Source organism: Rhinopithecus bieti, unplaced genomic scaffold (assembly GCF_001698545.2).
Source record: "Rhinopithecus bieti isolate Rb0 unplaced genomic scaffold, ASM169854v2 scaffold_31446, whole genome shotgun sequence".
NCBI lineage: Eukaryota > Metazoa > Chordata > Mammalia > Primates > Cercopithecidae > Rhinopithecus > Rhinopithecus bieti.
The window spans coordinates 742,550-756,884 of record NW_016813612.1 but is presented as its reverse complement, the minus strand read 5'-3'; the positions used below and the strand labels follow the sequence as shown (position 1 = coordinate 756,884).

Genomic DNA, 14,335 nt, shown 5'->3' with positions numbered 1-14,335 from the left:
TATTCACAATAGCAAAGACTTGGAATCAACCCAAATGTCCATCAGTGACAGACTGGATTAAGAAAATGTGGCACATATACACCATGGAATACTATGCAGCCATAAAAAAGGATGAGTTTGTGTCCTTTGTAGGGACGTGGATGCAGCTGGAAACCATCATTCTCAGCAAACTATCGCAAGAACAGAAAACCAAATACCGCATGTTCTCACTCATAGGTGGGAATTGAACAATGAGATCACTTGGACACAGGAAGGGGAACATCATACACTGGGTCCTATTGTGGGGAGGGGGTAGGGGGAAGGGATAGCATTAGGAGACATACCTAATGTAAATGACGAGTTAATGGGTGCCGCACACCAACATGGCTCATGTATACATATGTAACAAACCTGCACATTGTGCACATGTACCCTAGAACTTAAAGTGTAATAATAAAAAAAAGAAAGTAAAACATAGCATAGTCGAAAAAAGTCCAAATCTATTAGTAATTTCAATATGAATATATTTGTCTCACTCTCAATGAATCTGCATTTTTTGCATAAGATACAATAATCATGGAGTACAGAAAGCAGTCAGATACACATTTGTCTCAGGTGAGCCAAGCCACTTTTAATTCAGTCCTTTGTCCCGTGCCTGTGAAGACAAGATGTTAATTTACACTGTCAGGGTAAAATTGAAAGGAACTAAAGGGCCTTCCTTGTGAGCAAATTGCAAGGGAGGTATATAGCCTTTTATCTTGTAGTTGTCTATTTAGGAACAAAGGGAGGCAGGTTTGCATGGCCTAGTTCCCAGCTTGACTTTTCCCTTTGGTTTAGTGGGTTTGGGTTCCAGGGACTTTATGTTCCTTTTACAACACATATTGCCCCAGATGGTCTTCCTCACAAATTTTTCACAAGGAAATTCCTTGTGAGCCACTAAATCTTTCAGGATACATATCCCCCTATAAACTAGTCTTAAAACTGAGTTCTGCTGACTCTTATCTTACAATATCAATTACCAGCTTAACGTCATAGGTACGGGACAATGGCAAGACCAGAAATCATCCTTCTGCCTACCCTGAGATGGATGCAGAATTGACTTTTCCCTCTACGCCCTCTTTTCGCATGTGAAATGTAGATTTGTGAATGCTAATCAGAGCCTCACAAGAATGTAACCATTTACATCATTGCCTACCCCCACTTCCTGTTTTCTCTCTGGCTCAGACTTTCTCCTTTAAATACTGAAGTTCCCAAAACCCTCTTTGGAAAAATCTCAGGTCACAGATGCTCCCATGACTTGTGTTTTTCCCGGAAGTGTCCTCAACCTTGGCTAAATTAACCTCTATCCATTGAGACCTGCCTCAGTGACTTTTTGGTTAACATCTTGTTATCAGTCAGTAGAGAATAAACATTCTTTTCAAACACACATGGGCTTTACACAAATTGGCTAACCATGAAGCTATAATGAAAGTCTCAATGAATACCAAAGAATTTATTTGAGACTTTCTGATCAAAATGTTAAAAAAAGTTAATAACAAAAGCCACAAATTTGGAAAATTTTAAACCTGAGAATTATAAAATATGTAAGACTAAATGACAATAAAAATTTTCTTATTTAAAACCTGCAAGGTACAACAAAAGAGATGTGTTGAGAAAATTTTATAGCCTTAAATGCATAGATTAGGAAAGAGTAAATGTTAAAAGTCCATTTACTTTAAAAAATTTTACTTGTTAAAGGTTAGAGAAAGTAATAAACTCAAACCAGTAGAAGGAAGAAATAATAAAGGCTGGACCTTATTGCAATGGAGAACAAATAAGCAGTGTAGACAACCATCAACCTAACTAAAAGCTAGTTATCCTTAAAATTAATGAAATAAGTAAACCTCTGAACTTACTGAACAAGGGCCAAATAAACAATATTCTGAAAGAAAAGAGGGACATAATGACAGAGGTAGCAGAGATCTTACAATCATGAGAGAAATCTGTGAACCACTTTATACCAACACACTTGAAAACCTAAACAAAAATGGACCATTTTTTAGGTTTCATAATTAAAACAGTATAAATAATACCATCCTTTTAATTTAAAAATATGGGGACAGGGGAAGGAGAGAGAGGGAACAAGGGGGTGGGGAAGAGAAAGAAAGGTAATTCTTGTGATCTTCCTTCTTGCTTACCTGTGTCCTGATTCATTTACTCCCATGCCTTGTGAGTCAGACAAGGGTGACTCCTACATATGCAGCCATTTTTTATCAGTTAGGTCACAGCTTTGGATAATTTTCCTCTAATCAGCCATGAAGGGCCCTGGAACAAGATAAGAGAGGGGACATATGGGAACCTGGATAGGCAGAGATGGCACAGCAACATGTCCAGTAACAGGGCCTCGGAAGGAATCCCAGAGATGGTGGCTGAGGACTTTAACTGCAGCGTGCCCACATGAAATGGTTTTCTGTTCTGCCTGGAGCTGAGTTTCTCTTCCATCACCTTCCACTACCTTAAGCCATTGGTAATAAATGTCCATCACCCACCACACCTGACAGTCTGCTGCTTCAGTGAACTGAAAAGAAGGGATTTGTCCATGCTTGGGGAAAGTTGGGGTGGAGAAAGGCTACCTAGTCATATAGACCATGACTCAAACAATCTATTCAGTAAAAGGTTAACATTAATGTTGAAAATAATCTTCATTAGTGAATAAATATTTTATTCCTTAAAAAGTCTTGTCTAACATTTAAAAAGTCAGAACAGGAGGAAGAGATAGCTTGCAAAGGAATTGGAAAAGGGCTAAGGAAAACAAGAGTAACATGAGGAAGGGAAGAGAGTATTTCAAGAATGGAAGAATAATCAGGTAAGACAAGGCCTAGAAAGTCCCCTTGGATCTTTCAACATGAAGGTTAGTGGGGGATCTCCAGCAGAGTTTTTCTTTTATTTAAGAAAAAGAACAAAAGGTCCACTGGAGTGGACCCAGGAGTGATGGGAATAAAGAACATATACTGACTACCAGGGATGGTTCTTTCAGGAATTTTAACTAGAAGAGGTTAGGACTATTAGAGAGTGGCAATTAGATGAGGATATAGTGTTGAGGAAAGTTTATACTTACTGTTTTCCTTTTTTTTAAAAAAAAAAACTAGAAACTATATTAGTTTCCTGAGGCTGCTGTAACAAATTACCACAAACAGGTGGCTTAAAACAACAAGAATGTATCATTTCCCTCTTCCGGAGGTCAAAAGTCTACAATCAAGGCGTTGGCAGGGCCACACTCCCTCCCAAGTCTCTGGGGGAGAATCTGCCCATGCCTCTTTCCTAGCTTTTGGTGGCTTCTGGCAAACCTTGGTGTTACTGGGATTGTAGCCACAGCACTCCAATCTCTGCCTTTGTCTTCATATTGCCTTCTCTGTGTGTCTCTTAAAGGACAGTTGTCATTGGATTTAGAGCTCACTCAGAAAATGCAAGATAACTACATCTCGATATTCTTAATTTATAAGAAGACCCCTTCTCCAAATAAAGTAAAAGCTACAGTTTCCAGTGATTTAGGGCATGGGCATATCATTTGAGAGTGCCAACCTTCAACCTATACAGGGGCTAATTGACTATGTACATAAACTGATGGGGTGGTCTAGGCCTTCTTAAGCAAGACATAAAGCCCAATGTCCATGAAAGAAAAGCCTGACAGATTTAACTACAGAAAAATTAAGCATTTCTAAACAAGAATAAACATCATAAACATAAAAAGACAAGGACAGAACAGGAGAAAATATTTGCCACATACATCATAAATATATCCAGTATTAACTGCACAATCACAACTGGGTACAGAAAAATAGTGATAGTAGTAAAGAGTAGTAAATAGTCATAGTAAAATAAAATAGTAGTAAAGATAAAAGTTAAAAAAAAGTAATGAAGTAAAACAGTAGTAAAACAATAGTAGCAGTAAAAGTAGTAAAATACTTTCAAGTATTATGATAGTAAAATGCTGCAGTAAAATATAGATGCTCCTTGATTTACAGTGGGATTGCGTCCTAGTAGACCCATCATAAGTTGAAACTATCATAAGTTGAAAATGCATTTAATACACCTAACCTACTGAACATTACAGCTTAGCCCAGCCAACTTAAACATGCCCAGAACACTTACATTAGCCTGCAGCTAGGCAAAGTCATCTGACAACATAGTAAAACATAGTACACCGTAGACTATATCCCTCATGACCTCATGGCTGACTGGGAGCTGTGGCTCACTGCTGCTATGCTCAGCATCATGATAGAGTATTGTATCACTTTCTGGTGCTTTTTAATGAATCCATATAGTTTCTGCATCATCAGAAAGTTGAAAAATCGTAAGTTGAACCATTATAAGTGGGTGACTGTGTTTTACTATTATAATGATAGTGTGTAACAGTAGGAAAATAGTAAAAGTAGTAGTGTAGTAATAGAGTAGTACTAAAATAGTAAAAATTATAGTCTAGTAATATAGTAATAGTAAAATAGTAGTAAAATAATAATTTTCTACTGTTCTTTGGGGCCCCATTTTGTAGCAGGAAAACAACTCAAACCTGCTGATTCAGAGGAATTTTTTTTTTTCATTTTTTCCCCCAGGTTACTCAACCTGTTTGCAGTGTATTTTTCTTCTCACTGAGCACAGAGAGGAGTGTATGCACTGTCATGTTTTGCATTAATGTGGTTGGCTGTGTGCCCAGTGATCAGGAGTTTTTTAGAAGAACAGAATTGTTCTTTTATCCAACTCTGAATCACAAGTGCCTTGATCTGCCCATCATGCATAGAATCCTTATTGACTCATATAGATTTGAAAGCTTTTAAAATCCTTGGGTACTTCAGTTTCCAGGGATGTTAAGTAAAGCCAGGACTGCATTTATCATATTCCCAGCTGGGCTGTGTGAGGATTAATGTTTTATCATAAGTGATCTCCTGCTCCTTTAAAAAGGCATTAATTAAGTTAAAGGTTTTATTTTTCAAGGATGTGCTTATTAGTTTTTTAATAACTTGTATCTCAATGTAGTCTCTGAAATGTAAGTAATAAGGTTTTCATGCTTTCTCATAGAAAATCTGACGTACAGGAGTACACAAAACTAATCCACAAGCATGTGTTGGATTTTTCTCTGGTCATAATGTTGAGCAGTTGATCTTTCTGAGTTCTCTTGTTTTCCAGGAAGGTCCTACATGGTAGCTTGGCCTAAGGGAGGGCCAAGGTGGGTGCTTTGGGGAGACAGCCTCTGACCTGATGTTGTGTTTCTCTCCTCCTCCCGTTTCCCCTACCTTGGTCTCCCAGTGAGCTGAAGCAGAAGCTGGATGAGGAAGGCAGCAAGTGCAGCATTCTCTCGAAGCACCAGCAGTTCGTGGAGCACTGCTGCATGCGCTGCTGCTCGCCCTTCACCTTCCTCGTCAACACCAAGCGCCAGTGTGGAGATTGCAAGTTCAATGTCTGCAAGAGCTGCTGCTCCTACCAGAAGCATGAAAAAGCCTGGGTCTGCTGCGTCTGCCAGCAAGCGAGGTGAGTAGCTGGTGCATTCCCAGGGTCTACGCTGGTGATTTAGAGAGATTCACCTGCCACTTCCTTCAGTCAGGTAGGACCAGCTATCATTGGTAGATCAACACAGAGTATTGACCAAAGTAAAGAGCTTACTGAAGAGAGATGCATGGATAAGGAAACCGGTTGATCTTTATAGGGAGGATGAGAGGGGGCCACCCAGGAGCACCTGGGCGTGAATGGAAAGGGCTTTCTTGGGATTGAAGATGTAGCTCCTACATATGTTATTCATCTTTTTGGAATTTCTCATCTGGTCTCATCCTTTCGTTCATTCATTCCACAAGCATGTGTTGGATTCTTAGGAATGATGCTGGGTGCAGGAAACATGATGGTGAATTAGGCCAATTATGAGTGACTCAGAGGCATAGCGGATGGTGTGATACATAAGTGCTGGGCCTTCGTATGTGAAGATACATGCCCTGACTAACTTGTATGTTGGCTATGGGGGCACTGAGCAAGGAGAGATTGGCCCTGCGGCTTGGGGAAAGCTTCATAGAGGACAATAAATAAAAGCAAGATTGTAAAAGATAAAAAAGAATCAATACTGTGAAAGGGGAGATGAAGACAACCTTGTGAAGGAAGTAACAAGCATGGCATTTCACATTCTCCCTCAACGACTAGCAGAGCACTTATTTGATCTGTTGAGTATTTGGAAACTGATGAGTTTGATAAACCAGTGTTTGGTATTTGTCTGTGCTGATCCTAGCATCTGTAGTGTGCATTGTGATTCGTATTTGCTGCATGCTTCCAAAATGACTGTTAGTGAGTGAAGCTGAGATGAGCAGGTCCTGGGAGCACACATTCAGAAGCCCCTGACTCCCATACCTTTTCCTTCTTTCCTCCTTTCTCCTCTCCCTGCCCTGTTTACTCTCTTGTATCCTGTAATTCATCAAGACCTAGAAATTTCCCAAAGAGCTAGTTAATGGGGACAGCTGCCAAGTTTTCTTGGGGTCTCCAAGGAATCAGGCTCTGGGCTACAAAAAAAAAAAATACATATATATATATTCATTCATTCCAGAGACACAAACTGAAACAGAAAAGTGGTTCTTTGAGCACCCAGTACCCAAGGCTGGGTGCTGCGCAGGTCTTGTGTCTGACTTTGTCAGAGCAAGGAGCCCATCTGGGTCCCCACATGGCAGCTTGAAAGGAGGAGGAAAAGTCCTGCAACAACAAAGGGAGGGAGGAGACTGGGATTGTAGATGAGCATACGTCTGGGAGTGATCAACAGAGAGAGGTTCATCCATGCCTTCTATTTCTCAGTCAAGGTGGGGTAAGGTGAAGCACTGAGAACAAGACAGTTGGATGTTGGAAGAAATAAGAGTAGATCTAAGTAGGCATTACAGGAGTTGGAGATGCAGACATTCAAGTCAAGTTCCTGTAACTAATCATGAATCTGTTTTCTTTCAATCTTCCCACAGATTGTGAGTTTTTGTGAGGCTTGGGACAGGTCAGAGGGTAATGGAGTTAAGGATATTGGACAGTGAAGAAAGTAAAGACAGAATCTGGATAGTAAGGAAAAACGGAAAGGGGCTCTGGATGGATGGGGAGAAAATGCAGGCGTCAATCAACCAGAAGTATCTGGTAAAGTCGAAGAACTGTCACAGTGGGAGTACTTGACAAAGAAAATTGGAAAAAATGAAAATTCTATATAGAGAAAAAGATGAATTTCTAAAGTAGATCAGTTGAGTGGTGACCATGGGAAGAGGAGACAATGTCTAGAAGAAGTTAAGGGACCAAAATACCAGCGCCTATATGATTGGAAAAAACCAGGATAGTGCCACAGTATGGAAGTGAAGAATGAGCCAGGTGTCAAGTTTTTCTTAAATGAGAAGAGGGAACTAGAAGATCAGGATGCAAGAGACATAAGGAGTTGGAGAAAGTGAGATGACTGCATATTATGATTCTGCACCTACCAAGTTGGGCAAGTCCTGTGTAGCATTTGACTCAAACATCTGCCATGGCTGCATGCGCTACACTGACATTTGTTACCAACTGGTGGTAAACACCGCCAGGACAGGGACACTGTCTTCGTCAACTCCATTTGTAGCACCAGAGCCTGACACATAGAAAGCACATGAGTCTTTGTGACCCAAATAGAACAGGACAATGTTCAAGAGTAGCCAGATGCATAGTACAAAATGAGGCTTTAGGAATTTTAGAGAAAAGGACTCAGAGAGTATTAGATGTCCTAAAGGGATTTCATGGAAAAGGAGGGCATCCTAGATAGAACTCAGTTGAAGAGGAGGAATCAGGAGACACTCTCAGACAAGGTGTGGCATGAGCAAACCAAACAGAGTCCCCCAAGGTGTGTGGAGGGCCTGAAGCAGACCACTATTGTAGCAGGATGACGACAAGTGGTTGGGTCAGTTTGCGTGAAGAATTGGGGTTTGATCTTTAAGGGATGGTGAAATCATTGGAATGTCAAACACTAGCAGTTATTAAAGTATACTATACTGTGTTTCAACATATTCCCCCACAAATAAAAGGAAGTATCAGTACCTACACGATTTCATTTATTTCAATATGTACCTATTCCTCTTCTCCCCAGGTAAGAAAAGTCACCAAATTTACTAAACGATAAGTAGCAATAGAGTGCAGTCACAGCCTCTCGACCCCACATTCACCATGAGTTGTATGCAGGGGTCTATTATTAGTTACAATTAAATGACACATTGCATTTATCAAATACCAGCAATGCTGAGTAGTTCCTGTACCACCTCAGAATCACATCACTTATAAATGGAAGAACCTTGCCTTGCAAAAGCAAGATCTTCTGATTCCAACCATTTGCTATTTCTCTCATACAATGTTGTCTCAAGAATTTGTCAGATATTGGAAAAATAAGTTGTAAAAAAAATCAGCAATGGCTGCCAAGACTATATTTTAAGTTTTCATTTCATATTTCTAGCAACTTAATGAGGAGGCAGGAGGCTTAGGTAGTCCCATTTCACTTAATCTTGCATCATGTTCGTGTCAACATTGCATGACAGCTCCTGAGTCTCAGAAGCTGAGCATTATAAAATAAAGAACCATTCATAGAAGGATACTTGGAAAGACATGCAACAGCCAGTGTGCCCTTGTTCCTTTTTTTGTTTGTTTGTTTTAAGAAAGAGGAGGGTTACTGAGGAGTCTTCTACATTCAATGTGTCTAGCTCAAATAGAACATACCCACACTTGTTTAATCAAAGCTGGCAGAAAGGAGATGCTGAGGAGAAATTGGAAATGTTCCTGCTTTAATCTTGTATTATGTCTTGAGATTATTATTGGCTGAAACCCAAAGGGATGGAGAAACTTAGTTCATTCCCTATTTTTCTGTATTGCTCAATTCAATCACAGGAACCTGTCTAGGAAAGAAATCCATGAAATATGTGGCCTGTTTTTGCTTCCTGAAATGTCTCTAAGACCCAGTTTGACAGAGAAGTATGTCTTTCAAAGTACCACAGTTGTATGGCCTATGAGCAGACAGTCTTTTATGTTGTACCTGGATCACATTCTTGTTTTTTGAAGGATGCCTTGGAGGAGTTAATTTTATTTATATAGCAACAAACTGTGTAACCCTTCAACATTACACAAGTGCTACAGCCAAATTCATCATGTAACACATTTAAGGATTATGTGACTTGAATATTGTGGCAGTGTGGACACTCAGTGCTGCTTGTCCACTTTGTCCAGTAGCTCCTCTGCCCTTCATTCAATCTGAAACTCCCTTCTTGGTTAGAACTGATTTACTTTAGATGCTAGTCTTTGGCACATTCTTCTAGAATTTTCATTGTCAAGCAAGTGAGTTTTTAAAACATTGTGTGTCAGATTCTAAGAAGAGCACATTTTGTGTTTGTGTATGAAATCTCAATAGTTGATAGCAGATCTGTGAGGTTACACAGACGACCACTTTTGTGAGGCCACTTTCAGACCCATATTCACTCCCGCTACCCATGAGGTACATTCCTTTCCTTATTTAAATAAAACCATTTTTGTTACATTGGTTTAATTTCTAGCTATTTGTCCAGTGGTTACCATATGCATATGTTTTTTGAGATACTATGGGCTGTGAATAATTATAATAATAAAAATTATTGTCCACAAAAAATTAGGAGCAGGAATTAAAGGTAGACATTCATGCTACAATATGAATAGCTTCAGAAGTAATAACTGTATAAAATACCTGGGGCTGTCTCTTGTGCAGCTCTAAATGAGAGAGTCGTATTAGAAACATAGCATCCATCAGGAGAGGACCCAGACAGTGTCAAGTCTCTAAGAAAAAGGTGGTAACCTATAACTTTAACTTTCTTCTTTTCGTCTCAATGAAAAACAGTCTATATTTCCTACTGTTCTGTTTGATTATTTAGTTCAGTTAAAGCATTTTGAGAATTTTAAAGTTGTAATTATAATCATTTGGTTCTTTGTTAGTCATTTTGCTTCATATATTTTGCATTAAAATGTATTTCTGTTATCAGTGTTAGTCTAAAATTTTTAGCTTTGGGAGATTAAAAAATTAAATATATTATAGAATGAATGATGAATTACTTATTTTGGAAGTTATACAGAAAATGGGATACTACTGAATCATCCCCTTTGTCATTTTTTCATTATATATAGGTTTATCTTCTTGACAATTTGTTGTATGCATTCATTCAAACATTATGAATAAAGACATATAGTACTTGTATTTTAAGGTCTTCTTCAGGAAACAAAACTTTTCAGAGTGAGCCCAGACCATACATATCAGTCATAATCATTTTGGGTCTAATTGGTTTGGGAGCAACATTCCTACTTTCCCTGGAAACAAATTGGCTTTCTAGCTCTTTGCTTCATTATAAGAATTGTTCACTCTAAGTTTTGTCATTTTGTACTGCCATAGACATATCTCATTTTATTGTACTTTACTTTGCTATGCTTCACAGATATTACATTTTTTACAAATTGAAGGTTTGTGGCAACCCTGCATTGAGCAAGTCTGTCGAGGGTACTTTTTCCAATAGCATAGGCTCACTTCATGTCTCTGTGTCACATTTTGGTAATTCTCACAATACTTCAGGCTTTTCTGTTATATATCAAACTTTCTCATTATTATTGTTATAGTCATCTGTAATCAGTGATCTTTGATGTTGCTATTATAATTGGGGGCACCACAAACCACACCCATATAAGACAGGACAAACTTAATCTATCAGTATTGTGTGTATTCTGACTGTTCCACTGACTGGTGGTTCTCACATCTCTCTCCCTCTCCCCAGGCCTCCTTATTCCCTGAGACACAACAATACTAAATTCAGTTAATTAATGGCCCTATAATGGCCTCTAAGTGTTCAGAAAAAAAATAAAAAAGAAAAGTTGCACATCTCTCACCTTAAAGTTAGAAATGATTAGTGAGGAAGGCATGTTGAGAACCAAGATAGGCCAAAAGCTAGGTTTCTTGAGCCAGTTAGCCAGGTTGTGAATGCAAAGGAAAAGCTCTTGAAGGAAGTTCAAAGTGCTACTCCAGTGAACACATGAATGATAAAAATGGAACAGCCTTATTGCTGATGGGGAGAAAGTTTGTGTGGTCTGGATAGAAGGTCAAACCTGCCACAACATTCCCTTAAGTCAAAGCCATATTCAGAGCAAGGCCCTAACTCTTCTATTCCGTGAACACTGAGAGAGGTGAGGAAGCTGCAGTGGAAAAGTTTGAAGCTAGTAGAGGTTGGTTTATGAGGTTTAAGGAAAGAATCCATCTCTATAACATAAAAGTGCAAGGTGAAGCAACAAGTGCTGATGGAGAAGCTGTAGGTTATCCAGAAGATCTAGCTAAGATCATTGATTAAGGTGGCTACACTAAACAATAGATTTCATCAATGTTGACAAAACAACCTTTTATTGGAAGAAAATGCCATCTACAACTTTCATAACTAAAAAGAAGTCAATACCTGGCTTCAAAGAACAGGCTGTCTTGTTAGGGGCTGATGCAACTGGTGACTTCCAGTTGAAGCCAATGCTCATTTTAGCACTCCAAATATCCTACGTCCTTTAAAACTATGCTAAATTTACTCTGCCTGTGTTCTATAAACAAAACAACAAAGCCCGAATGATAGTGTATATGTTTACAGCATGGTTTATTGAATATTTTAAGCCCACTGTTAAGACCTACTGCTCAGAAAAAAAAAAAAAAAAAAGATACCTTTCAAAATATTATTGCTCATTGGCAACGCATCTGATCACCCAGGAGCTCTGATGAAAATATACAAGGAGATGAATGTTGTTTTCATGTCTGCTAACATAACATCCACGCTGCAGCCCAGGATCAAGCAGTAATTTTGACTTTTAAGTCTTATTATTTCAGAAATACATTTCATAAGGCTATAACAGCCACACATAGTGATTCTTCTGGTAGATCTTGGCAAAGTAAATTGAAAACAACCTTTTGGAAAGGATTCACCATTCTAGATGTCATTAAGAGCATTTGTGATTTGTAAGAAGAGGTAAAAATATTAGCAGGTATTTGGAAAAAGTTGATTCCAGCCCACATTGATGACTTTGAGGGATTCAGGACTTCAGTGGAGGAAGTAACTGCAGATGTGTTAGAAATAGCAAGGGAACTAGAATTAGAAGTGGAGCCTGACAATGTACTGAATTGCTGCAATCCCATGAGAAAACTTGAACAGGTGAAGAGTTGCCTCTTACGAATGAGCAAAGAAAATGGTTTTTTGAAATGGAATCTACTCCTGGTCAAGATACTATGAACATTGTTGAAATGACAAAAAATGATTTAGAATAGTTCATAAACTTAGTTGATAAAGCAGTAGCCCAGGTTTGAGAGGATTGACTTCAACTTTGAAAAAGTTTTACTGTAAGTAAAATGCTATCAAACAGCATCACATGCTACAGAGAAATCTTTCATGAAAGGAAGATCAATCAACATGGCAGACTTCATAATTGTCTTATTTTAAGAAACTGCCAAAGCCACCCCAACCCTCAGCATCCACCACCCTGATCAGTCAGCAACCATTGACAAACATCAAGACCCTCAACCAACAAAAGATTACAAGTTACTGAAGGCTCAGATTATTTTTAGTGTTTCTTTAACAATAATGTATTTTTAATTAGTTATGTACATTTTTTGGGCACAATGCTGTTGCACAATTAAAAGACTACAGAATGTTGTAAACATAAATTTTATGTGCACAACAGTTAATAGACTACAGTATAGTCTATCTAACTTTTATATGCACTGGGAAACAAGAAATTTGTGTGACTCACTTTTTTGTGATATTCACTTTATTGTGGTGGTCTGGGATTGAACCCACAATATGCCCAAGGTGTGCCTATACTACCTTTAACACAGAACAATTTGGAAAATTGTTTTCAGGGAATGGGAGAAAAATTATTCTTGGAACTGAAATCAAAACACAGCTCATTAAGTTTGTGGCATTTGCTTTGGTTTTTCTAAGAAAACTTAAGGCTTCATTTCTCTTTCCTTGGAATTGTCACTAACTAGTCACTTATTATTTGGTATTCACACAGCCCACATACTTCATAAATTGCATCTTGTCCTTTTGGAATAAACTCCACAGTATATTTTATTTGTTTATTTATTTATTTATTTTTATTGATATATCTTAGTTGTATGTATTTTGACGGTATATGTGACATTTTGATACCTGTATACAATGTGTCATGATCAAATCAGGGTAACTGGAATATCTATCACCCGAAACATTTATCTTTTCTTTGTGTTGAAAATGTTACAATTCTTCTCTTCTAGCTACTTTGAAATATACAATAAATTGTTGTTAATTTCCCTACTATACTATTGAATGCCATAACTTTTTCCTTCCATTTAACTGTATTTTTGTACCCCTTAACCAACTTCTCTTCATCCCTTCCTCCTCACTTCCTTTCCCAGACACTTGTAACCACCATTCTACTCTCTACCTCCATGAGGTCCACTTTTTTAGTGCCCACATGTGAATGAGAACATATAATATTTGTCTTTCTGTGCCTGACTTATTTCACTTAATGTAATGACCTCCAGTTTCATCCATGTTGCTGCTAGTGACAGGGTTTTATTCCACAGTATGCTTTAGAGATACTCCAATGTATTTGTAATATCCTTTGAAAAATACATTAAACAATTATCACTGTGGGCTAAGAATATGCACAAGTTAACAAATATATGGGGAAGTATTGAACCTCATTAGAAATAAAGGGAATAGAGGTTTGTGCTTCAAGTCGTTTTTTAAATTAAATTAGTGGTACTCTTTTCCATGGCTGGGAAAGTATAGATGGGCACAACCTTTTACCATCATGTAAGCCTTTAGCATATCCAAGCACTCTTTTTCCCAGTAATTCCATGTTTGAAAACCTATAACTGATGATGTAAGAGAGTATTTTAAATGTTGTACGAAAATGAGTTATACTGAATTTGTAATATAAAGAATATTCATAATCTAAATGCTCAATAATAAAATGGTGGAAGTAAGTTAGGACACATTCAACTTGACACAATATGATAAAGCCTTTAAAATAATGTGCATATTTTGTTAGCACGGGTAAACTCTTATATTAAAATGTTAGATTGAAAACTGCAATGCAAAAGGTACATATAATCACTATGTAATAAGGAAAACATAGAAAAAACTTAGAAAAGGAAATATACAATCAATGATGTTAAGAGTAATCATTCTTTAGGAGCTAAGCTTGTGGATTATTTTTTTCTTACTTCTATTTGCAATTTAGTTTCCAAGTTTTCCACATTTTGCATGCATGCTTTTATAACCAGGAATAAATAAAAGAAACATAAAGAAATGTAGGACTTGCTCCCTTCTCTCTTCCCCATTCC

The 14,335-nt window shown here is 37.9% G+C and overlaps 1 protein-coding gene across 2 annotated transcripts in view; it reads left to right on the top strand.

The window, feature by feature from the left end:
- Positions 1–14,335, top strand: part of MYRIP (myosin VIIA and Rab interacting protein) — a 411,738-nt gene that overhangs the window by 208,002 nt on the left and 189,401 nt on the right. For both annotated transcript variants that reach the window (XM_017848758.1, XM_017848757.1), the window contains exon 3: positions 5,263–5,484. In XM_017848758.1, the coding sequence (XP_017704247.1) occupies positions 5,263–5,484 (222 nt within the window). The remainder of the gene's footprint in view (positions 1–5,262; positions 5,485–14,335) is intronic.